At 39.0% G+C, this 26,725-nt stretch overlaps 1 protein-coding gene across 3 annotated transcripts in view; it reads left to right on the top strand.

Annotated features, from left to right (window-relative positions):
- The window catches only part of LOC122658481 (mechanosensitive ion channel protein 2, chloroplastic-like), a 34,257-nt gene extending 13,151 nt beyond the window's left edge, over positions 1-21,106 (top strand). Inside the window, exons 2-15 of one of the 3 annotated variants that reach the window (XM_043853458.1) lie at positions 7,329-7,549; positions 7,645-7,704; positions 8,763-8,920; positions 10,791-10,914; positions 11,137-11,234; positions 11,349-11,462; positions 13,014-13,074; positions 17,322-17,471; positions 17,605-17,715; positions 18,140-18,307; positions 18,417-18,530; positions 19,301-19,357; positions 20,153-20,452; positions 20,492-21,106. In XM_043853458.1, coding sequence (XP_043709393.1) covers positions 7,472-7,549; positions 7,645-7,704; positions 8,763-8,920; positions 10,791-10,914; positions 11,137-11,234; positions 11,349-11,462; positions 13,014-13,074; positions 17,322-17,471; positions 17,605-17,715; positions 18,140-18,307; positions 18,417-18,530; positions 19,301-19,357; positions 20,153-20,452; positions 20,492-21,100 — 2,202 coding nt within the window. In that variant the 5' untranslated portion in view covers positions 7,329-7,471 and the 3' untranslated portion in view covers positions 21,101-21,106. Of the gene's footprint in view, positions 1-7,328; positions 7,550-7,644; positions 7,705-8,762; positions 8,921-10,790; positions 10,915-11,136; positions 11,235-11,348; positions 11,463-13,013; positions 13,075-17,321; positions 17,472-17,604; positions 17,716-18,139; positions 18,308-18,416; positions 18,531-19,300; positions 19,358-20,152 lie in introns of all 3 variants that reach the window. The other 2 variants (XM_043853459.1, XM_043853457.1) reach the window with 2 other exon arrangements.
- The last annotated feature ends 5,619 nt before the right edge of the window (positions 21,107-26,725 follow it).

Consider the following 26,725-nt stretch of genomic DNA (forward strand, 5'->3'; position numbering starts at 1 on the left):
AGAAGTAGCAGTAGAGTTGGTAGAGTCACCCATACCGGCAACAGAGAAGGCCAAACAATCTTCAAGTAAAGTCCCAAACAAATAGAACCAGCAGCCAAAGAGAACCTTGATCGATTATGGTTTTTAGGGTTTTGAACAAAACCCTAAAGTGATGGAATCGATGGATGAGCCTAGGCTGCAATAAATAATATCAAAGTGGCTGAAAGACTGAGGTAGAGAAGTCCTTAATACGAGAAACACATCTGCAGAAAAATTCAGATCCAAAAAACAGGTGCAGCAGCCCAATATCGATAGAGTTAGGGTTAAACAACCCTGTAATGATGAGATCGATCTCAAGGTCTTCACACACCAAAAAACAGATCTGTAGAAGCTGATATAGCTGTCGAAGGAGCCCTTATAAGTGAAGAAAAAACCTGCAACAAAATCAGCAACAGTGGGCAGCAATAACCCTAAGATCGATAGATGTAAGGGTTTTGAAAAAACCCTGATAATGGAGGAATCGATCTTAAGGAAGTCTTCAATCTTGAGGAATAATTTCTGAACCAATAAAACAACAATTCTGCAGCAGCTTCTGGTCTTCAAAGAGAGGAGAGGAGCCCTTCTATCTGATGTAGAAGCAATCTCCAAGAAGGAACTGAAGAACCAATATCGCAGCAGTGTTGATTGGAGTCTATAGGACAGAATTACAAGTCATAAATGAGGTAATGGGGGCAGCAACTGGATCGCATGATTACCTCATCAGTGCTGCCCTATATGGAAATGAAGAACAAGGGAGAAGAAGGAGAGAACTAGAAGAGAAGAAGATCGAGAGAGAGAAGAAGAACAAAAATCGAGAAAAATTGGTGTCCCTAGTTCGAAATCTGCTCTGATACCATGTCGAAACAGATTTGAATTAGGTTAATGCTTGGATGATTAGTTCATCCCAAGCACATTGTATTTATAACTATAATGAAATAGTAAAAATAATTACATAAGCAATGTGGGATTAAACCACATAAGAAACTAACAAATAATAAAGGAAAAAAGTCCAGAATACCCCCACGGTATTCTGGCCCAATATAACTAACAATTTCTATGTGTCAAAATGTATAGCAGGATTAAACTCTACTTTTCAATCTGCTCGTGGACAGCTCCTTACTGGTGAGGCAGTCCCTTCTCTTGATGAGGCTTATTCCAGACTTCAGAGGATCATTACTCCGTTACGATCTGATCCACCTCCTAAGGACACGTCTACCCTCTTCACTACTAGCCGTGGACGAGGCTCAAATCGAAGTCGTGGTGGTTCCAGCAATCGCGGCCGTGGTGGTGGAGGTCGTGGACAGCAAAGTGACAGACCACCACTAAAGTGTACGTTTTGTGGATGCCTCTATCATACTGAAACTCAGTGTTGGAACAAACATGGCAAACATGACTTTGCCAGTATTGCACATTCTAAGGGATCTTTTGAAAAGACCATACTGAATGAGCCATTAACTACATCCACTTCAGTGTCTGCCCCTGTTTCTCGAGATGAATATCTTCAACTGTTGAAGCATCGCCAACAACTTGAGCCAGCTTCTCACTCTAGTGCTCCGTCTTCTGCTACTGTAGCCCATACAGGTACATCTGCTTTTCTTTCTACTACATTTGCTCCTTGGATTATCGATTTTGGAGCTTCTATTCATATGACAGGTAAATCCTATCTAATTGATAATTCCCACAAGAGCTCTCATCTATCTAAAGTCATTCTTGCGGATGGCTCCTCTACGGATGTGACCTCTTCTGGGATTGTTCATTTTTCTTCTTTTCCCTCTTTACAGTCTGTCTTGCATGTTCCACACTTTCCTTTAAGTCTTATGTCTGTTAGTGCCCTCACTAAGTCTTTAAATTGTTTTGTCACTTTCTTCCCTTCTTATTGTGTTGTTTAGGATCTCCAGACAAAGCAGACGATTAGTTGAGGGCATGAGAAGGATGGTCTCTACTACTTTGAAGAATCCTCATCTCCAGTTGTTGTTGCCACATCATCTACCGTTTCTCCCTTGTTATGGCATTATCGATTAGGACATGTATCCACATCTAAACTTTGCAAAATGGTTCCCAGCTGCAAATCCCTGTCTCACATTAAGTGTGAGGCGTGTGAATTGGGCAAACATCATCAGACTTCATTTCCTCTTCGGCCTGTCTCTCGTAGTTCCTCTTTGTTTTCATTGGTTCATTCTAATATCTGGAGTCCTTGTCGTATTAAGAGTCGGTGTGGTTTTTCTTACTTTGTTACTTTTGTGGACGGCTTTTCTCATCTTACTTGGTTATACTTGTTAAAGGACCTGTCAGATTTTTTATCTGTCTTTAACCAAGTTTATTCTGAAATACAAACTCAATTTGATACTTCTATTAAAATTTTCAGATCTGATAATGTCTTAGAGTATGTTCAAAGTGAAATTTCTTCTTTTTGTGCTAATTGTGGAATGATTCACCAAACTAGTTGTTCCTATACCCCCCCCCCAAAAAAAATGGGGTTGCCGAACGCAAGAACCGTCATCTCCTTGAAACAGCCTGTTCCCTTATGATCCATATGAATGTTCCTAAATATCTGTGGGGTGATGCGGTCCTTACCGCTTGCTATTTAATTAACCGTATGCCCTCTGATGTTTTGGATGGTGTTTCCCCCTTTTCTATTTTATTTCCTGATGATCCTTTATTTCATGTATCTCCTTGTACTTTTGGTTGTGTTTGTTTTTCCATAATCTTAGGCCAGGACTGGACAAATTATCTCCTCGTTCTACTAAGTGTGTGTTTCTGGGGTACTCTCGCACACAAAAGGGTTACCGGTGTTTTGATCTGGTAACTCGTCAATATTCTGTCAGTGCTAACGTTACTTTTTTTGAGACGACTCCTTACTTTGGTAATCCTACTTGCCCTGTTGACACCGAAGTTTTCCGTTTGCCTTTACCTGTTCCTGTCTCTTCACCATCTTTACAGGTTTATCAGCAACGTCCGATGAGGCCTACTTCAGTTGTACCGGATCAACCTTTATTCCTACCCTCCACTTCGCCTGCTGTGCTTGAGGATCCTCCTCTTCCGTCCTCTGACCAGTCCATTGCTCTCCGCAAAGTTATCCGCTCCTGCACTCGGTCTACTCCTATACTTTATCCTATTTCTCAATTTGTTACTGTTTCCCATCTACCTCCTGCCATCCGCCAGTATGCCTTGTCTATTGCTTCTCCTGACATTCCTACCAGGTATCGAGACGCTTTACTTCATCCCGGGTGGAAATAGGCCATGGATACTGAGATGGATGCTTTGGTGGATCGTCATATTTGGTCTCTCACTAATTTACCCTCCGGCAAAGAGGTTGTTCGCTATCGTTGGGTCTATACTATTAAATATCTGCCTGATGGTTCTGTTTTTCGGCTTAAGGCCCGATAGGTTGATAAGGGTTTTACTTAGACCGATGGGATCGATTATTTTGAGACATTTTCTCCTGTGGCTCGTCTCACTTCTGTTCGTGTGCTTATTTCATTAGCTACTAATCTGGACTGGCCCCTATTCCAGCTTGACATAAAAAATGCCTTCCTGTATGGGACCCTGGATGAGGAAGTCTACATGGAGCAACCTCCGGGGCATATAGCTGAGGGGGAGAATTCCACTAAGGTGTATCGTCTTCATAAGGCTATTTATGGGTTGAAACAGTCCCCTCGAGCCTGGTTCGACAAATTTAGCAAAGTGGTTGGTGATTTTGGATTTGTACAATGTTTTTTAGATTATTCTGTATTTGTTCGTCATCATTAGAAGAAGATCGTGGTTATGGTTGTTTATGTTGATGACATTATAGTCACTGGAAATGATTTCCAAGGCATTCGTGATGTTAAAGCTTATCTTCACCAACACTTTCAGATGAAAGACTTTGGGGAACTTCGATATTTTTTGGGCATTGAAGTTATTCGTTCTTCCAAGGGTATTTATCTGTCTCAACGGAAGTATGTTCTTGATTTATTGTCTGATACAGGTCTCTTAGGATGTAAACCAGCCGATACCCCTATGGATCCCAACTTGAAATTTGGTGTTGATGATGGTGATCCTTTTTTTGATCCACATCGGTACAAGGTTCGAGAACTCGCGAGATCTCGCCGAGATCTCGCCGAGTTTCTCGGATTTTTGAAATCTCGAGACGAGATTGCTTGCGAGTCTCAAAAGTGCAATATCTCGGCGAGATCTCGCCGAGATCTCGGATCTCGGTTGGATCTCGGTTGGATCTCGGTTTCAACCCATTATTTTAACCTACCTACCACTTAAATACCTTACCTAATTGGACAAAACTCGACATATCTCGGCGAGATCTCGGCGAGATCTCGGTAAGATCTCGGCGAGATCTCGGATCTCGGGTCCAAATCTTGGGTTGACCCAAAGTTGAGGCTTCGAGTTGAAAAAAAAAAAATGCACCAACTCGGCGAGATCTCGGCGAGATCTCGACTCGTCTCGGTTTTTCCAAGAGTCGAGTTGGCACCGAGACCCGAGTTTTAGTACCTTGCATCGGTATCGGCGACTGATGGGACAGCTTATATATCTTACTGTGACTCGACCTGATATCTCCTTTGTTGTTGGGGTCGTCAGTCAATTTATGTCTGAGCCACGACAAGCTCACTGGGATGCAGCTGGCCGTATTGTTCGTTTTCTTAAAGGGTCTCCTGGTAAAGGGCTCATCTATCACAACATTGGGCGTACTAACATTCATGGGTATTCAGATGCTGATTGGGCAGGTTCTGCTAGTGATTGTACGTTTGTTGGTGGTAGTCTCTTGGCGAAGTAAAAAGCAACCTACAGTTGCTAGGTCTAGTGCTGAGGTAGAGTATCGAGCTATGGCTCATACAACTTCTGAACTTATGTGGTTGAAGTCTCTTCTGCAAGAATTGGGAGTTGATGTGTCCTCACCGATGGAGATGTACTGTGACAATCAAGCCGCTATTTATATTGCCAGTAATCCAATGTTTCATGAAAGAACAAAGCATGTTGAGGTTGATTGTCACTTCGTTCGCACTGCTGTGTTACAAAAGTTGATTTCTACTCCATTTGTTTCGTCTGCTAATCAACTTGGTGATCTTTTCACCAAAGCTCTGTTTCGGCCGGCGTTTGTTCGTGGTTGTACCAGGCTGGGCATGGGTGATATATATGCTCCAGCTTGAGGGGGAGTGTTAGATTTCGTAGGTGGGTGTGAGGGTCTAGGGTTCTCCATAGACCCTACACGATATTAAGAGTAGGGAGTTATCGTTTTTTGGTTTTATTCCTATTGCTAGTTTGACTCTGTTTAGTTTCCTTTCTTGTTTCTAAGTCTGAGTTTACTTTCCTAGTTGTTCTAGGAAACTAATCTCTTTAGTTGTAATTCTCATATTATGTAAACTATGTGTGGGAGGCTGGATATTATAGAGTTCTAGATTTCCTCTCCTTCTCTTTCTCATTCTCGGCTTCTGTTCTTCCTGCTGATTGGTTTGCTCTTCAGTTTAATAACATAAATAAAATGACAACTTACCATAATAGAAACTCTACCCTTTTATGTTCAAAACAGATAACATCAAAATAGCAACTAATCCACTAGGACCACCACCAAATCTCTACCAAAAAGGATCCGCACCCCTGTTCACGTGAACAGTAACATGAACAATGTTTTGGTCCTTTTCTTCTTCATGTTTCAATCTACCTCACCTCCCCTCTATCCAAACGGACTCTTAGTGTTCCCAACAAAATATCACTTAAATTCATAGTTCTAAAACTTGTCGATATCTCGGCGAGATCTTGAAAAACTCGACCTGGTCGAGATGAGATAGCATGCGAAATAAAAATGCAATGTTTTGAAAAACTCAACTGAGATTTTGAATATTTTGAGAAATCTCAGTGAAATCTCGAATATTTCGAGAATCTCGACTTGCTCAGTACTCCTAGAGTCATAGTATTGTATTGTTGGGACTTGGGACTAAGTAATATGCATTGTGAACTATGTATTATTCATTGTACTTGGGTTGAGTGTCTATGTAACATGCATTGTGAACACTTCACTGTATCCTGTGGTTTGTAGTAGAAATTTCATCCATTATTGTATAATTTACTTGTTCTCCTTGCCAATTATGTCTCATATCATTCAAACAATGAGTAGAATAGGCAATATTACATTAAGGGTTCGACCTTTACTGCCAATCAAGGGTGCAAATCCAAAACATCAAATTGGGTGTTTTTTTTCCTTCCAATTTGAAGCTTTAAATATGTTTATTTAGACTAAAACAAGCTTCCCTTAAAGTTTCGGAGCTAACTGTGGCCATTTGCTCACTGAAACATAGTTCCGAAACAAACAAAAAAAAGGTAAACTGTCTTGCCGAGATCTCGAGATCTCGAGGACTAGGAAAACTCGACATGGTCAAGATGTCTGTTCGGGACGAGTTTTTGAACCATGCTTAAATTCAGGGACCAGTTTATCAATCATCCAAATATCTGGAGACCTTTATGGTACCACTATTACATTTTGAAGCTTACTTTTCCTATTATGTCCCACCTTTTGCCATTTTGGTCAAACTCTACACATTTAAAACCTTGGTTAGCCTAATGTTTGGTGCTCTGATTTATTTAAAAAGTGGGATATGCTCTTATGGATTTATGATCAGATAGTGACTCCTCTACTTATAGACAAACTCATGATAACAAGACTTTGGTCCATCAAATCCATCAACTTAAAACTTCTTCTTCACAAGTATCTGAAAATTTGGAGGTGAATAGTGTGGCGGGGGAACAGAAAACAAAAGTCAAGCATCAGCAAAACATTTGAGTTTGAAGTTTGAACATCAGGATGCTAGTGGTAGATGGAGAATGACAATGTGATTGTTTTGGGCTTCTGGTAGGTGTTGAGGACCTTGTACATGGTCCTACATCATTAACACATCCCGAGGTTACCTCTTTGATGAACTCTTGTTATTATTTCTCCCTAGCTTGGGCAATAGATTGAGGGTTGGGGCAAAAAGGCAAAAAATGAAAGGAAAATATAATAAAGGGTCATCTTGGGAAGAGATTTGCCCAGAAATGACGCTTGGTTTTTATGTAATTAGCCTTCTTGTGATCATTTTTGGTTTCCTACCTCCCTCCCACCCCCAACCTCTCTCCTTTTGCTTTCCTCCATTTTTATCCAATATCTATTTTTCATCTATTAAAGAAAAAACTTGACAGTTTATCACCAAAAGAAAAGGAAACAAAAATCATCATCAATGTCACTGTATTTGAGAAAGTTCAAGACATTCATATCTCATTTCTAGGCTAATTTTGATATCTTCTGCTCTGAGCTGAACATTTCATTTTACATTGATATGTTTCAGATATTGGAGGCCCCTCCAGTAGGACCACTACATTAAAACCTGTCCTACCTCCCCACTCCTGGTCCTTTACTTATTAAAAAGTCAACTTGGAGAACATTATGAGCTTGTGCTGCTAGTGGTATCCCCTAATTAAAACCAATTTGATGGCCTTTTCTGGTTCTTTGCAATTGTCCCATGAGTTGGGAATTGGCAAGAACCATGTACGTGGTAACCGATTCAAGGTACATGGTTCCGTCTTTTGAATACTATTTTGTTGCGTAGCACTCTTTCTTTTATGATTCTGCATTGCTGATTACATCTTTGATTCCTTGCTCAGAGTTTGGTGGGAAGAGGCCGGTTACATTTATTAAGTATCTCCCTTTCATCACATGCTTCGGTATGGTTCTCTTTGAACTGAGAATCTTTTGTTGATTGTGTTTCTGTCTTTCTTCTTACCCCACATTAAGCATATTAGGTCTGTTTTGCTTACTGTTACTTGTTCTTCTTTGATCAAGGTTCCTTAGTTTTATTTGGCTTTCTGATTCCTCAGTTTATTTTGGTTTTCTGAACCGAGGAAAAGAGGATTTTATGAACTTTGGCATGTTGATGGAATTGAGCACTGAAAATATAGCATTTCATGCTTGAAACATGGATTGGTTTCTGATTTGAATTGCTAAAATTAGCTTGTCTTCTCTCTAGTTTGGGGACATCAACATTTGTGTGACTTTTTATGGTGCTTTTTTTTGGCAATTTGCTAGTACTCCCTTAGCCCCAGACCCTGATAACTCTCCGGCTTTTCATAATATTACAGCTGCATGGTAAAGAGTAGACTTTTTATTTTTATTTATTTTTTTAATTCTTTTGGATTCATTAAGCACCACTGTTGTTGAAATGCAAAGCAAACACTATTGGTCTAGTCTTTTTGCGACAATTATAAAATGGATACGGAGGTGTACTGGCCAATTTGCAGATGTATCTCAATGTAGAAGCATCTGGGCAAGAACAGAATATCTCCCACTATGACTGGTGATTGATGTCTTTTAGTAGTTTGCCACTTAATGTAGATGACTCAAGAATTTCAACCAGTTCCTCATTTCGGAATAATCTTTTCTTTTTTTTTTTTGGGGTGGGGGGGGGGGGAGGGGTTGTCATGTGTTTTTGTATGTAGCTCTTATTAGTTATTTGATGCCTGATTATTCCTATTATCTTTTTGTTCTTGTTGCTTCTCTACTCAATTTTGGATGGAGAAGACATTTGGTGTCTTGAAACTCTCGTCACTAGAAAATTGTTGATGTTTTTTTCCCCCTCATATTACCTGTTTAAAATACATCCTGTTTAAACAGATTTGTTCTTTTTACACAACATGCTCTCTGGTGCTTAAATTGCTTTCTCTTTTTCTTCTGAATTGTGTGAAACCTTAAGACCATTTTTTTTTTCTGTGCTTCATTTTTCCAGCGACAGGATGCTTGGAGTTTGCGTCTTTTAGACAGTGTAAACAGGCCAATATGCTCTGTACATTCCAGATATAATGTTTTTGTGTGCCGATCTTCTCTGGTACCAGGTCAAGCAAATGAGATTCCCATTGTGAAAAATGCTGCCCTGGCATTGACAAGGTATTTTTTTGGGGGGAAGAATAAGCGCACACACACACACACACACACACACATGTATATTCAAGAATATGTAGATGCGAAGAGGGCCATAAATGTTCGTCCCGAGGCATGGCATTCAAAGTTTAACCGTTTCCTTGGGCTCGTACTTCAAAATATGATGAAATGTCTTGAGCCTTTTGTTACAACAGTTTGAGTGTGTCTTTTCATAAATTTTTAGTTTCTATTTTAAACAACTAACACTTCCAGAGCATTATCCCCCTCTGAGAAAGAGTTCTTTTTTGTCTCTTCTCTTTGAAATATTTTTTGTCAAGTGGACCAAAAAAATGAAAATTTTCAAACCCTTAATATCTCTAAACATACCAAAAAGTCTGGCTAGACCTGGACATCGTAACAGATGCCTAGAAAAATTGGCTTTATCTCATCTTCTAAATGAGTGCAGACTAGACTATGTTTCAATTCGGGAGAGGAGATTTTTAATGCAGAAAAACATGCTCCAATGGGGATTCCCCTGTGTTTCTTAAACTAGAAGTATGGTGGAATGACCTGGACAATTTCTTAGTGCTGTGTTTTGGCATTCCAAACTCAACTCAACTCAACTCAGCCTTATCTCAACTAAACGGGTTCAGCTAAATTGATCCTTTTTCTCCAATTAGCTCTACTCAAAGCTATACTTGTTACTAGTCCTAAACAACCCCTTTTGTTTGCAAGTTGGAACTGGAAATCTTGATGGACACATGACTTAACTATTGTTCAATCCTCTTAGGTGGAGATGTGTTTTTCCGACTTGGTAGATGGTCTTCCTTGTCTCTCATCCAACTTCCATAAAGGTCTGTTTTAATTGGCCTAAGCTTCTCCATTATATCTCAGTTGTAAATGTTTCATCTCACACTGATCTCCCTTTGCCACAAGTTTAGAAATTCTTATTGACTAGTGCCCTCTTCCAACCGTCAATTTTCCGTCATTTTTTTCATTTGTATGTTTAATTGTAAATTTATAATAGAAATCTAACATAATTTTTTCTTGAGGAATATAAGCATAAATTGGACAGCACATGGGGCATTAATTGATGAAGTGCTTGGGCTCCCTATGACCCTAAACACCCCCCCCCAAAAAAAAAAAAAAAAAAAATGGTTTCTGTATGGCCCAAATCTGCTTATGTATGCCCCAAGTCCAGTTGATGGTCTCCATCTGGGTTCTCCAAGATTAAACTTGATAATTATGAGTGATTAAAACTATCTAATAATGTCTAACTGGGCCTTTGTGAGGACTCCTATTCTCCTGGAAGCGTATAGATAACTATATATTTTAGAATTGTTATATCGTGCTGCCTTTGCTCTACTTGAAGGGTTTATGATGCTGTGAGCTGATGGGATTTGGATTTAACGTATGGAAATAACTTTTCTTCTTCTTCTCTCTCTCTCTCTGTTTGAATAAGTTGAGCGGAAGCCACTCTTTGTGTTATAAACATAATTTTATTGTAATATTTAGTTTTTCCCATAATAATCAAGAAATTTACTAAATTAGCAACTCTGTCCTAGCGATACACTTTTGTGAAACTTCCAAATACAATTTCATCAATATTATACACTTTTTCTTTTTCATTGGCTACAAATTGTCGTCCCATGAATGTCCAGCTGCTTTACCAGTTTTATCTATCTGATTAAAATTTTATTTTAAATGATGTAAAGTAATATGGAAACTTAGTTTTCTTTCCTGTGGTTGTGATATGATTAATGGGTATTGGAGTTCTAACTACCTTTATAGGAAGATTGGCACTTAGCCGCTGGTACTTTCAACCCTGTTTCCTGTTGCTTCTATAGTGGCTCAGCCCTCTACTTAAGTACTGTTTTTTCATTGTATCATGCAGCAGGTCATTTAATGCTTTACGTGGAAGTCCTCTTGTGCTTCAACTGGTTCCAGCTGTTGGTATCATTGCTTTCACTATATGGGGACTTGGGCCACTCATGTGTCAAAGCAGGAACCTGTTTCTTCATGTAACTCCACCTTTCATTCTCCCAAACAGCGTAAAATTTTATTAACAAATAGGCAGTTCACAATAGAGAAATCTACACAAAAGGGGAGAATCCGAACAAGGAAATTTACACCAGAAGCCTACCCTCCTTCTATTTTTAAGCTTAGATCATGATTTTGGTTTTCTAGTCCCTTTGTGATATCTCTTTCTCTCTCTCATGCACTCTCTGGTTGATTTCCTGCAGAAGAGTGATAGTAGTTGGAGAAAGAGTAGTACACATTCTTTTATGACCTCATATCTTCAACCTTTGCTGCTGTGGACTGGAGCCACACTCATCTGCAGGTGTCTTTGACATTGCATTTCTGGATTGCAAGAATGAAGAGTTTCTCTTTTCCACCCAATACTTTCATGGTAGTCACTCTACTTGTTATGTAATTAGATTGATGTTTCTTGTAGGGCATTAGATCCAGTAGTTCTCCCTTCAGAAGCTAGCCAGGCTGTAAAGCAACGTCTCCTGATTTTTGTAAGGTCACTATCAACTGTGCTGGCCTTTGCCTATTGTTTATCAAGGTGAGTATGGTAGCTTTAACAATTATGCTTTTGGAAAATTGTTGACTGAAGTTATTTTTCTTATTCAATTATAGTCATATTCAACCATTGATCCATATGTGGAACAATTAACTATCTTATTTCCACTGTGCTTATTTGAGGATTTGTTGTAGTTAATAACTGGCTTTGTTTATTGTTACTTCAAGGTTCTATTTTATTTAGAAAGTGCATATTTTTTGAGCCCATCTTTGTTTTCTTACCGAAGGCTAGTTAAAGGCATGTGCTTCACATGTGAATTCAAAAAGCATTTTATTAGTTTTATTTGAAGCCACGTTCTTTGAACATGCAGTTAAAGAAGTGGATATGTTAGGTATTATATTTTACTAGTAAATGTATTATTGGTTTAACAATAATATAAGGCAAAAAAGAGGGTCTTAAAACATTTGAATTCAAAAAGCTTTTTAGTAATTTTATTTGAAGCCACGTGCTTTGCATATGCAGTTAAAGAAGTGGATTTGTTAGGTATTATATTTTACTAGTAAATGTATTATTGGTTTAACAATAATATAAGACAGAAAAGAGAGTCTTAAACATGTGGATGTTAGGAGCCCTCATAAGCATGTGCCATTTAATGGTTGGGAGGTAGGTAAAAAAAAGGAATGTGGAACCAGGAAAACTCATTCTTTTTACAATGGTAATAGATATAAGAGAGGAAAAGGGCCTTAAACATGTGGTTATTAGGAACCCACATAAGCATGTGTCATTTAATGGCTTGGGAGGAGTAGAAAAGGAAAAGCAAAAAGGGAAGGAATGTGAAACCAGGAAATTCATCTTTTTATAATGGTTAGAGATAATGGAAAACAAAAAGGGTTATAGAAACATGAGCACTGGGGTCTGGGGTCCTTGTGGTAGATGTCAGGGATAGAATAAGGAAAGAAAAAGGTAGGAACATAGTAACACACAATCTTCTTTTATAATAAGGAAATAGAAATATTCAATGCTAATTATTATTAGTAATAGGGGCATTTGAGGAATGACATGTAAAGGGAAGGGCAAGTTCTCCCAACTAAATATATAGGGGTAATAAAGAAAAGGGACATGGTGATTAGGAGCCTACATGAGCAAGGTCATTTTAGTAGAGGTGAGGGGCAGAAAAGGGAAAACAAATTGAAGGAACTGGCAATATATAAATATAATAAAATAGTTATATAGAAGAGGAGAGACGTATTTGTTATGACGCCGCATAAGCAAGGGTGTTGGAATCTATTGCCAGGGTCAGAAAAGGGAATAAAAAAAAGTAGAAACACAAACCTGCAAAATCCTTTTAGATAATAGGGTATAGATAATTTCTTTCCTTTTTCAGCACTGCTTTTCATTGATATTTGTAATGGAATATTATGAATAGTCAATTTAATTTTATATTATTTCAGTGGCTTTTTGTTATTATTGCATATTCTCCCTTGTTTGGATCTTTGGTTTGGTTTGGCTTGTTGATTTTTTAATCATCCCTGTTTGTTGCATTAGATTTTAAGGGTTAGTACCCATGGTAAAATGGCCGTTCTCTTTATGCAGCTTGATTCAGCAAGCACAAAAGTTCTTTATGGAGACAAATGAATCGAGTGACACAAGAAATGTACGTTTATGCTGCTTTAACATTATCTTACTTGTTGGCATGCTTATCTTATTTTGTCACTTTTTCATGCATGTCATCTAGAACTGGGAAGTGGTGACAGCTTATCGAGTTTTAGACTTTTAGTGCCAATTCATTTTAAATTCACTTCAGCTGTCTGTTTCTATCTTTTCCGATTTTCACTTGTGCGTTCCCCTTTTTCTATTTCCAAGTATATGAGAAAGTATTTATAACTATGGTGGTTTCTTATGGTGCAATACAGTCCACCCATTATGCCATCACTGAGTTATGGATCTGGATATTCTGGAAATGTTTATATGAAATGGACTGGTGGGTGGACCATTGTGGCCTATTAATTAGTAGGCAATTTGTCTGTCCAACCATTTATGAATGGTCTGGATTCAAGAGACGACGGATGAGTCGAATAAATAGTTTAAGAGTTGTCATATTGGCACAAGTGGGCCATCTTTTGTTTGGTGGGTTAGGATCAGAAGTAGTCCAATTTTGCAGATAATATTATAGCTTTCATTGGTCTGACTCTGGTGCTAATGATATGACTGATCTTATATTTAGAACCAGATTATACACCAAGTAGAGCTTCAAGTGAACTAGATGTATGACTGAACTGTCCTCTCTCTTTGGTCGATGGTCTAAATGGTCCGACTATCCAGAAGACAATCCAGTTAAACAAACACTGAATTCTGCGGAGCATGAGAATTGAGAACCAGGGTTTTGATACCAAACAGATGCAGTGCCTATCATGGAAAGGTTTAGTTGCAGTTACTTTTAAATGTCTGGTTTTGGGATTTTGAAATTAAGGATTAGGATTATCAGATTGATTATTAGAGTAGAAAGGAAATTTGGGGGTAAGTAGATATAAGAGCAAGGAAGGGGGACTTGTGAAAAGAACCCTGATCCTCTAGGGCAGTGCTATGGAGGCGCTATGGGCCACTGTTTGAATTTAAAACATAAGCAAAATGATTTTAGAATAGGAAAAATGCAGGAGAAAGAAAAATAATTTATTTCAGTAGAAGGAATTTTCATCGTCTTCCTGCAAACTACTGCCCTTGTCCGAGGTCGATCTTTGCCTCTGCAATCTTGCTTGGGTTTCTGAGCACTGATAGAAATTTTTGTTGCCATAAATTTGGTGCTTCTTGCTCAAGCTGCTGAAACCTCGCCGTAGCCCATAGACATGGATCCTGCCCTTGCTATTGCAAAACCAAGATAACACTTCTGAGTGGGTTGCAACAACTCCAATGTGTCTACATTAAGCAGGGAGGCGAAGTTTCTGTCTTTTCGCTTCCCTTTTCTCTTTCTCCATCTATGAAAACCCTCCCTGGTTCAGCTGCCAACTCAAAGGACTTCCTTATGAAAAGCAGATCCAAGTTCTTCAAAAGCTTAAACAAGTAGCAGGATAAAACCCTTTGTAGAATGTAGATAATGAATTGCCAGATTTTTCTCTTATATCGGTTTCTCCTTCGATTGATCATTTAAAACTCTTTTCCTGTCCATAAGCAAAGTTAGGGGTAGCAAGGATTTTTTCTTTTTTGGTTTTGGAGCAGTAGAAGATATATAAAAAGGAGACCTATTCTTGTTTCCCTTCAAGCTACTCCATCTCTTCTAAGTTCCATCAAGCATGATCTTAGCAGTGGAGGGAGCCTAAAGGCAGAAGTTCATCAGAATGGGAGAAGGCGGCAAGATGTCGATGAAAAATATTCTCTTTTTCCCCCCCTTTTCGAATTGAGAATCGAGAAATCTTATGTTCTATTTTGAAAAGTTATTTTATGGGGGAGGGATCAAAACACTGCCCAGGTATGTTGGCATTTCCCACGCTAAGCCAATGGGCTCGTGGGAAGGAGTGCCTCATGATACTTATACAGGAGGCCCAACTGTTAGAGTTAATAATGGTACTTTAGGAACTAGTTCATTGCCTTGTTGTCTTATATTGTAATTTTTCTTTTTTACCTTTACCTCCCTAGGGAGGTGTATGTAGTTTCTTTTATCTTATTAGTGAAGTAATATAGGTGTGGTAGAGATAATTCTCTAACACACTACATTGAACCATCATCTCTCTTCTCCTCTTTCTTCTTCTTGTTCTTCTCCAACCTTCTACTGTCATCTTTCTCCTTGTTCTCCTACATTCTTTAACTTCCAACTCCCACATGGTCAGAGAGGAGAGAGAGAGAGAGTGTGTGTCAGATATTGTGAGAGGGCGTGTATTACTGGTAGTGTGTCCATCATTTTCCCTTATTTTACCTTTAAACTTGGAACAGCAGAGTCAATCAGGTCGCTCTTTGCTTTGAGTATTCTACGTGTCTTCTTTTCATTCTAGCAGTAGAATGCCCTCTACAGCACTGCTGTAGAGGATCAGGATCCTGTGAATAACTGGAAATATTAGTACAAAAAAATAGGAAATATAAAATAGGTAGGTTGAGGGACAAAAGGGTAGACAAGGAAGTTAAAAAACAAATATGTGGATAAGCTTCAAAGAAATTGCACCAATAAAGCTCCATGGATCATGCCTAGAGGGCCTTGAAAGCATCACTTCAGAACTTAGCACTGAACTTGCATATGCCAGCAACATTTTTTGTGTGCAACAGAAAGCACAAGAGGACTTATGCTTAAACTTTAAAGTTGATAAACATAGTAGATTTATACCTTTCTATTTTGGCCATAACCTCTCCAACTCTATTGGATTGATGCGAGTTAGGTTTGAAGATAAGGTGACTCAAAAACCTCTATGGTAATGCTAAATCAAGCCAACAGGTAAGCTTTTACCTGATAAAAATGAAGCCTAAAGAAAAGTGACAGGAGTAAGGCATTGACTCAGTTTAGATAAGAATATATTACTATAGTTCCATATAAGATTTAGACATAAACTTACAATGTGACACCAAGAATGACAAAAATTCCCTCGACAGAAGGGCAAAAAAAAGAATGGCATAAAAAATGTGAGAGGCATAGTTGTCAAGGCAGCAAACCGCTCCTTCAAACCCTAGGCATTGGGTTGCTTCTTTGTCAAAGCACTTGGTAAACAGAATAAAATAGAAAAAAGAAAAAGAGGAGGAAGACAAGGTAATGATGCAAGCCTCCAGCAACCAGAATAAAGGAAAGGGAGAAAGAAAGTAGAAGAAGAGGGAGAAGATGGAACATAAACACATGTCCCGTTTCTATTGTAGCTTCCGTCACTATCTGGTTGCCTACTGAAGTCCCTGCTTGTGGCTGCTACAAGCAAATTGATAGCTGCTGCTCCCTCTTTGGAGTGACAAAAGCATCTTTTTTTTGGGGGAGGGGGAATTTAAATGTGTTTATATGTATGTCCTATTTTGTATTATTCATAATACCACCCTTATCTCTGTTACAAGGACTTGACCTTGTTATCTCTTATATCAACCATGTATTACTGAGGATGTGGTTTCTCTAGGTTAGCACTGGGACGAATGTTTAAGTAGGCATATTTGGGTGACTTTATTTGTCATGTTACAGGTTCAAGGGGGCTGAATTTTATCGGTAGGTTGGGTAACTTTTAGTTTGAAAGCATTATTTCTTATGTAGAACAATCAGCGATACCAATACTAGTGGAAAGGGTTGAATATGCATTGGGCCTTATTACAGATGGCAAATCCATATGTACAGATCCATCTTTCAGTGTGCTCACTGCTTGTCTAGAAAACCTTTTGCCTAAGATTTACTGTCCAGGATGGTACAAGAGTTGCTATCATGTCTTGATGAGTTGGTGGGATCATGTACTATTTGGTTGTGAGGTCTATCATCCTTGTGGCACCTAGGTTGCACATCAAAGATCGTTCTTTAATTAGTCAGTCGATAATAGAGTTTTGTTTCCGATTTCTTGATATTGTTGGTGCTTTTTATTGAATTGGCTTGTTAAGTTTCTTTTTGGTTTTTGGCATAGTTTTCAAGGTGTCGCCTTAGATTTTTTTCCCTCCTCCAACACCTAGGGTCACCTAGATGCCGTGACAACTGTGGGTTTTGGGTTAAGACCTTTCTTTCATCAAGAATCTGATGGTCTGAAATCAAAAGTTTATTTTCTTCTTTTTAAAGTTTGTCTGACCGTCTCAAGCGGGCAATATACTGTTGCTGCTTTCAGTTTATGTCTGGATAATATTTATGTACACTTTTGACCTTCATTCTTTGTTGTAGTTTGGTGAAAACATCTCTCTATCTTATGCTTATCTTGAGGACACTTTATTTGTCACTCTACAACTAAAGGTTTTTTTGGTTTCTGGCAGATGGGTTTCCAATTTGCTGGTAAAGCTGTATACACTGCAGTATGGGTTGCTGCTGTTTCATTGTTCATGGAGTTGTTAGGTTTCTCTACTCAGAAGTGGGTCACTGCTGGAGGTCTTGGAACAGTATTGCTGACCCTTGCTGGTCGTGAGGTACAGTTCGGTTCTTGTGTCAATCTACTGATAGAAGTAAACTTCTTTGTTAATACCAGGAAAGGTAATGATGCCTGATTCCATCTATCTTGAATTTTCTTGAAATCCTTAATATTATTGTTAATGTCTTCAGATATTCACGAACTTTCTCTCAAGCGTGATGATCCATGCAACACAGCCATTTGTTGTGAACGAATGGATCCAAACAAAGATTGAAGGCTATGAAGTTTCTGGTACTGTTGAGGTTTGTACTAGCCATAAAAAACCTACATGTCAGAACAAGGGATTATAGAAAACATGGGAAAAGAAAGATTTCAGAGGGGAAGAAAGGGAAATAGTCTACATGTGAATGCAGTTTGGTATCTCTTACTCCATTTGTGTATGCTTATTTCTGTGTTATGTGGAAGACATCTCTTTTTAACTTTCTTCTGTGGGTTTGGAGTGAGATACTACTTTGCAAGTTGAAAAGAGGGAGGTACCAGCACACCTTTCTTCTTTTTCTCCCCCTTCATTTTAGTTAACTTAAAAAAAAAATTCTAAAAGAAATTTGTGAATCAGTAGGCTCTGAATTGCGTAACCTGCAGGTTCTTCTTATTCTTTTCTTTTATTTCATAAGAAACTAAACCTTTAATGCACTTCTTGATCTACATGACTTTTCACTGTTTCAGCATGTGGGCTGGTGGTCGCCAACAATTATAAGAGGTGAAGACCGTGAAGCAGTTCACATTCCAAACCACAAGTTCACGGTGAATGTTGTGAGGAATCTCACCCAGAAAACTCATTGGCGTATCAAAACACACCTTGCCATCAGTCACTTGGATGTTAATAAGATTAATGTGAGGAGCCATCAAACATGTCATTGCACAGATGACACTGGACATGCATGTGCTATCAATTTCTTTCCCTCAGATCAATAATACTTGCATATTCTTTTTCCATGTGCAGAATATTGTAGCAGACATGCGCAAAGTCCTGGCAAAAAATCCTCAAGTGGAGCAGCAGAGGTTGCATAGAAGGGTGTTTCTAGAAAATATTAATCCAGAAAATCAGGCTCTTTTGGTAATCATCTTTCCCTTTTAGTTGATATTGATAAACTTAAAAGCCACTATGGGCTTGTTGATGGATTTTGGTTGCTGGAAAAGTCTTAGTCAAGTTATATAAATAATCTCGTGTTCCACTGTTTGTATTCTCCAGTTATTTATTGTCATGCATTCTTGATTCAGGTTGATGCCTATATCTTTTGGTCTATTATGACATCAATTAGATTTAGACCCGTGAGGACTGGAGAATTTTCAGCTTACAATTTGAACTATGTTTCCTTTTTTAGATTGCTTTTCCTTGTACTGTTTACAGCAGGACAATAGTATTAGCAATAATGTTGTCTCCCCATTCATAAGTGTTTTTCCATGGAATTTCATACACCTGAGATGTCTTTTTCGTTGGCAACGTTCCAAACCACTTAGACATATCAATTTGATTCAGATTATAGGATCTAAAATAGCGAGGGGCAGGCCGAAAATGACCCTAAGAGTACTAGTGAGGAAAGACATGCATAGTTTAGGACTGATCTCAAGTATTACATCGAATAGAGCTGATTGGAGGGCAAGGTTCCATGTACCCGACCCTATTTAGGTAGGATATTGCTGAGTTGTTACCGACGTTGTTGTGCCCTTTTCTTTTATTATTATTTGTTTTATTTCGTTTTTGCAAGGATCCATGTAGCTGATCCCATTTATTTGGGATAAGGCTGAGTTGTTGTAGTTGTGTTTCTGCACAAAATGTTATGATCAGCTGGTAATGTCTTTTTTTTGCCCTGGTATGTCTCACAGATTCTCATCTCCTGCTTTGTGAAGACTTCACATTTTGAAGAGTACCTCTGTGTCAAGGTAAGAGGAATTAATTTTTAATTTATATTTCCCTTGAACTGTCACTGTTGGCGATTGCAATTGTGCTATCCTTGAAACTAGTCTGGCATTCATAAATGGGGGTTTCTGTATAACTATTAACTTGTTGAAGGACATGAATGGATATTTGTATCAATGTGTCCACCTGTGTGTGTGTGTGTGTGGAAACATGCTTGTATCCATAAGTAGGAAGATGTAGTGGGCTTCAAAAGGATGAATGGCTGTAAGGAAACTGTAAACCTTTTCAAGGAAAGGGATATTTCACTTGGCGATTAAGGGAGGGGTTAAAAAAGTTTTTTTTTTTTGGTGGGGGGGGGGGGGGGGGAGAGGTTGGGGAGGGGATGGGAAGATGGGTCCTCAAGTTTCTAGTGTGCAGTGTGCTGTTAAATGGTGAAGGGGAAAGGGAAAGGTTTTTGGATTGTCGAATTCCTTGCGAGTTCCTCAAAGGTAAAGATGTATGAGCCAACTGTACTTAACCTTGTCCAACTAGTTGGTGTTTGATACATTACTTCGTTCTTCTCTGAAAGATTTTGTTGCTATAGAAGTAGGTTCTCAAGAACTTATCTTTAAAAAGCTTGCCTCCAACACTGCTACTGCTGGAGCCCTTTCTTGGTAGATATATCGTTATATTTATATCTGGTTAGCTTGCTGATAATTATGTTTTCTTTTTTGGGCACAGTTGCCACACCTTTCTTTTTCATGCATTTCTAGCTTGTTTTTGTTTGTTGCTGCATGAGTTGGTGATGATTTAATAACTCAGAAGAATAAATGGAACAGGAAGCTATTTTGTTGGATCTCCTCAGAGTCATTAGCCATCACCGTGCTCGGCTTGCCACTCCCATCCGTACAGTTCAGAAAATATACAGTGATGCTGACATGGAAAGCATGCCATTTGGGGATGCAATATTCTCTCGTCCTGGACCAGCTACTAACCGTCCACTCCTAGTGATAGAGCCCCCATATAGAATTAGTGGTGATGACAAAAAAACTCGCTCAGTTCGTTCAAATGAACAGCAGGATGCTAAGGTTGTTACAACATCAATGTCCGAGTCCAAGGCTGCGGCAACATCTGACAAGAAGGGAGATACGAAAGTTGGGGCAATATCTGACAACAAAGGAGATGCTAAAGTTGGGGCGACATCTGACAACAAAGGAGATGCTAAAGTTGGAGTAACATCCAATTCCAAGACAGATACTAAGGTTGGGGCAACATCAACTGACTCCAAGGCAGAATCCAAGGTTGCAGCGTCATCTTCTTTTGATACCAAGACAGACGGTAAGATTTCACCAATGCCAATTTCCAAGGAAGAACCTAAGAGTGCATCAATGTCAAAAACCGGCTCAAAGTCATCGACTTCAGTCTTAGAAAGTTCAATCCGAACCAATTCAGACAAGCAGCTATCTAAGAAGGCAGCAGGTTCAGGGGTTTCTGCAGCCTCCTCACTGACAAAGCAAGAAAGTGAAAGGTCATCAGTTGCACCCCCTCCAATATCCAGGCCGTCCTTGGAAGAAAATATTGTTCTTGGTGTTGCATTAGAGGGTTCAAAGCGAACCCTCCCAATTGAGGAAGATCTGGGTCCATCTCCCTCTGCGGCAGGAGAGGCAAAGGAATTGGCAGCCTGCCGGAATGGAAATGGATCTCCTGGTGGGAAAGATAAGAGGGAGAGTCAGATATCTGCAGTTCCGGGCATGGGAGCTGGTGATCAGCGAGATCAGGAAAGGTGACCAGTGCAATTTTTTTTCCCTTTTTCTTTTGATATCATTCTATTTTATCTCAGGAAAATGCTAGAAGCTGTGTTTTTAGAGGCTGGCATTACATGGTGTATATGTTATGATTGAATTCTCCAAATTGCTGATTGTTTAATGTGTAGAATGTTGGTATAAGTTCAGGGATTAGCAACACCACCATATGTATATGTATTTTTTTTTTAAAATTTTTGGAAGGGAAGAGAACTCTGATCCCCCTTCTCGTTAGATTAAGAAATACCCATCCAGCTTAGGCCTAGTGACTAATGTCAGCCTGTTGTGGTTAGGGATGTAAATGGAATGCATTTGAAGCAGATGACTAGAGTTCGAATTTGTATCTGATTAGCATATTTGCTATTCAAATTCAATTGGATATTGATGGAGATATCATTTGTATGTTCGAGTTTGCATTCACTCACTATTGGTATTGCCGGGGCATTCTTCTCATGGAAGGAAATGGGGTTTTAAGTCTTGAGACGGTTCCTTGCCTTCGATCTTTGCACTTTCTCAAATCATCTTTGCCATGTTGCCGTCTCTCTTTACCTGATACCATTTTCTTTGTGATTTTTGTCGACTTAAGGGAGCTGTCACTTTATCACCAATCCTTCTCTTGGTCGCTTAGTTGGTTTCTCCTTAATCATCTTTAATTTTTCTTCTGTTGATGTTGCTGCCATTTTCTGTGTACAAGTTTTAGGACTTGGGTGCCCTGACCCCGAGTACTGCAACCCTTTTGTGGTATGCTGGTGGTGTTTGTTCCTTCTAGGCTATGGATTGTACTCAACTCTACCTCGGTAGGGTTTTGCACTTGTGATTAGGTGTGACAACAGTTGTTGCTTCGGTCTCTGCATCTTCACCTGAAGGTCGAGGTCGCCACCATAGGCATTTTAGGACTCCAATTCCTTAAACTCATGGCTCTCGTCCGTCAGGTCAGATGGTACAAACTCCACCCACGATGGGTTTGGACTAGGGTCTCTCGATTATTGGAGTGGAGCGTCGAAATGCTTCCCTGTCAACCGGTAGAAGGTGATGGAACTTTGCTGCTAGGAGCTCTGCTAAGTTTAGTCCTGGTTCTCTGAAGTTGTGGGATCCTTTGGAAGCGTTTGGTTCGGTTGTTTTGAAGAATTAGATTCGGATTCTGGATCAGGTTCTCTAAAATCAGGTTCTGTGGATTCGTAACTTGGAAATTTTAACTGACCCTGATTCTGTAACATGATTCTTTCTGAAAGACTGTTTGGTTACCTTGAGTCTGTCAGGTGGATTCTTCTGAATCTATATGAATAACCGTTTGGTTACCCTGAGTTTGTGACTTGGATTTATCCAGAATCTATCTAAATAACTGTTTGGCTACCCTGTGTCTTGTAGTTAGATTCATCCTAAATCAACCATGTGTATGTTGATCATGTGAAAAAAGATATTGGTCACATTATTAATTGTCAAGCAATAAAAAAGACAAATCTCCTTCTCTCGGTGGTCTCAGATGACCAAGTAAAAGAATAATAGTGTTTGCTATAATTTGTTGAATACAAAATAATCTCCATCTCCTGCCGCAGTGCCCTTTCCCCTCTCCTTCTAGATCGAGTTCGTTCGCGAGATCGTGAATTTAGAATTAGGTTTCAAGAATCACCAAAAAAGTCTCCTATTTATATCAGGTACCCCAAATGATAGATTCTTGTTGGAATTCACCTAATGAGGTGAATTCTTGCCCGAGTCAATTTTACGTTGAAATGAAGAATCATTGATTTTCGTAGAATCCAGTTCACATTCAACCAAACGCTATATTTTAGTAAGAATCATGAGTCCGTAGACTCAAATTCTGAAGACTTAGCGAACCAAACGCTTCTGCGGAGAACCTAAGCTTCTAGGGCTCCCTTTGGAAATGTTTTCTCTGAGGATGTTCGGTTGGTGTCGTCTTGTTATTGTGTCGGCTGGCCAAGAAGACCTCCAGCCAAACTTTGGTCTTTTCTTGTGGATGCTTGGTCACCTAAGGAGGCGGCGGTTTTAGTGATTATATCCGCTAGTTCGTCATTTGATGTTTGCTTCACCTGCTTTGAGGCTCGTGATGCAATTATTAATGCATCACCTTGGTGGTGTAATGCTCATCTTCTCCATGTGTTCCCTTTTTCTTCTAAGAAATCGATGCCAATGCATCCCAACACGGATTATGTTACTCTTTGGGTCCAGATTTTGTCCCTTCTAACTATTTATCTGAAGAAACGTATTTTGTAAAGGGTTTTGATCCTCCGTACACCAAATATTCTGTTTTCAGAGGATGTTCCAAGATATTGCATCTAATGATAAAGTTGATGTTGATTTTGAAGCAACTTGCAAGGATTCAAAAGTTCTGCTTGAGGAGACGTCTGCTTCCTCTTCTGGCTTCAATTTAAATTCTAACCCATTATGCAAGAGACTTGTAAATCCTCCCCTACAGAGGAGGTGGCGCTGGAGGCAATTATTTCAACTGCTTTTTGTGCAGATGCCGTTGTTAATGTTCGTTTGCTAGAGGTGATGTTGCCTGAATCACCGGTTTTTGTTAGACAATTCCTTATCCCCGAAGTGCCATTACTTGGTTTCCTTAAGGTGGATCAAGGTTGATGGTCGAGCCATCCCGTTGGACTGGAGGTTGGAGATGGTACCCAAATTGGGGAATTGCAATTTTCTCATGCTAATGTGGCCGGTTCTTATGGGAAAGGTTGTCATTTAATTTAACTTCGACTTTGGTGGTGCATAACTACAATTACCATTACTCTAGATTTCCCTCTTTAGGGTTTCCCCAAAATTTGTCTCATCTATATTCCTTTTTAGCGTCTGCTACCTCACACTCTGCGGTGCATGCGAATATTCCTGTTGTGTTTGCGGGAGGCAAATCCATTTCCATTTCTCCATGTAACATGTCTCCATTTAAAAAAATGGATTGGTAAAAATGATGCCAATTCTAAGTAAGTACGGGCTTTAAGAAGAGGGAACGATCTTCTTGTGATGTCTTTAAATGAGGCAGATGAAATTGAGGCTTTCAAGCATTTTCCATGGAGGAGTTAGCTCAGTCCAAAGACACATCTGAAGTTTCTACCAAAATGAAATTCCCTATTTGTTAATTAGTGTCGGAGAATGATTCTTGCTAGTCTACGTTGAAAAAGAAGACCATTCGTACTTCTAATGGCTTGGGCTATAGTGCAAGGGAGAAGGGGTCCCCTCCTTCCAACACTCGAGTATCTTCTGCCTTTGTTATTCTCTTTCTTTGGAATGGTTTTCTGGTCCTCACTATTGTCTTTCTTGCAATCTCCTCTCAATTAACTACGCTTAACCACAAGGCTTTTCTGCGTTTTTTTAGGTTAATTCATTTTGTTTATTTGTTGCCATCTGGCTGGTTTGTTCTCCTTATGTTAGGAGATTTCTTTTATTTCTTGATTATCTGATGAAGGAGATACATGAAACAATAGCGGTGAGAGGATATCAAAGGAGGATAATGTTTTGGTTACAGGTGGCCAGGGTAGAGACATGAGGATTTTGGTAAGTATAAGGGTCGCTCCAAGTCGAAATGTTATAAAATAGCTCATTATTATTATTATGACAAGGAAGGTCATTTAAAGAGGGCATTGTCCAAAGTGTAAGTAAGATAAAAACTTAAATAGGAGGACAAAAGGATGGATGAAGATAAATCAACCAATGTTATTATCGTGTAGGGGTCTTGGAGTGATGAAGATGTCTATATCTCTTCTTCACCAGATACTAAACTTCATATTAGATTTTAGAATCTGGTTGTTAATTTCATGTGTTCTATCAGCGATCAATTTGTTATATATCATGCATATGATAATGGTATGATCACAATGACAAAACAATACTGAAACCAAGATTGTTGGGATTGCAACTATATGGATTTGCATGTTTGATGGGATTGTGTAACCTTTGATTGGAGTTAGGCATGTACCAGATCATAAGAGAAATCTGATTTCACTGGAAGCACTGGATTCGAGAGGCTTTAGATGCTTATCTGAAAGTAGAGTTCTCAGGGTTTCAAAAGAGGCCATGACTGTGATGCAGAGATAGATGATTGGGAATATGCATTGACTTACAAGGAGTGTTAAAACAGGTAGAGCTACTATTGCAAATCAGGCAAAACATACAGATGAACGAAGAAGACTGTAGATAATTCAAACTATGAATAATGCAAGTCTAGAAACAATGAGTGAAAGCAATTTCTCCAATTGAATTGTAGCAATAGGAGGGGTGGAGTCTCATCACATCATGCAACAACGAGTGTCGGGTGTGGGTGTGGGCCATGTCAGTTTGGGTATTGGAAAATAAGTAGAGACAATGGTGGAGTTTGCAGAATTGACATCAACATCATTCTTTTTCAGGGTGGTTTGCAGAATCCAAGCTAAGGTGGAAATTTGTTGGGTTTTTTGTCTTGTATTATGTAGTGGCACACAAAGTTATTATTGGACTTTGTATATGTTTAAGGTGAATTTTTGGTAAAATTAAACTTGTGGGATAAGGGTTTCTAAGATGCTTATTTTTTCCTCATGTTTGTGTATTTGTCCCAACACCAGATTTTTCACATGGCAAGGCAAAAGGGGTTGAAATTTTATGGACTATGTATAGTCCCCACTCACATGCCAAATTTTAGACCAATCTAAGTTTGCCAAATCCCAAAACTAGCAATCAAAAAATCTGGGAATATTAAGGGGTTGCATGGGACTACAGAAGTGGTGCATAGACATACATAGGAGGAGCATATGACATTAGATGGGAGGACAAATGATTGAATTTAAGGTTAAAATTTGACATAACCTATTCAGACTACCACCCTAGATATCCATCTAACAGTCATCACATCACTTTTTTACGTTGCAAACCACTTTGTACCTTGTACTTGTTAAGAAGTGTTGCATAAAAAAATCACCATGGATTATCTCCTCGCACTGTAGCCTGCATAAGAGAACAGAATGAACACAAGAGAGTCTGTTTATTCCGATAGGGGACTTTTCGATGCTTAAGTCACATCCCTCTTAACAACAGTTATGAATAATCAAGATGATCATGTGAGAGGTTACTAAATCTCCTATTTTGAGATTTAATCGCATAATTGAAAGATGTACTGTCGAATTGGACATTTTTGTTGGTCTGGCTAGGCATAATATTATACACTTCTCACTTTAATGGTGAGTCATGTTAAGTTGGCGGTCGTAGTGTTCACAATGGAGGGAGGGTCTCCATGCGATCAAATAGAGATCTCTTCCTTTATCTTATATTCCTTGTTAGATAGTTTCCTATTTTATCATAGGCAAAAGTTTTCATGAACGGCCAGAGTATATGCACAACCAACATTAACTGCAGGTAAAATGACATAAAAACCCCTACACCTTTTGTTTAATGGAGTTGATGACAGAATCTCTAGTGTACAAGTATCTTCCCCTTTATCTTATATTACTTGTTAGGTAGTTTCCTATTGTGTCCCTTTGTACTTACTAGGCCTTTTGCTGATTGTTGTTGTATATCTAATGGTTTTCAAGCCAAACGCGTCGAAGATTAGGGGTATATTTCAACCCTTTGGTCCGATAAGAACTGCAACACCTGATTCAAGTACATGGTTTTCATGGACAC

The sequence above is a fragment of the Telopea speciosissima genome, chromosome 4 (genome assembly GCF_018873765.1).
Source record: "Telopea speciosissima isolate NSW1024214 ecotype Mountain lineage chromosome 4, Tspe_v1, whole genome shotgun sequence".
Taxonomy (NCBI): Eukaryota; Viridiplantae; Streptophyta; class Magnoliopsida; order Proteales; family Proteaceae; genus Telopea; species Telopea speciosissima.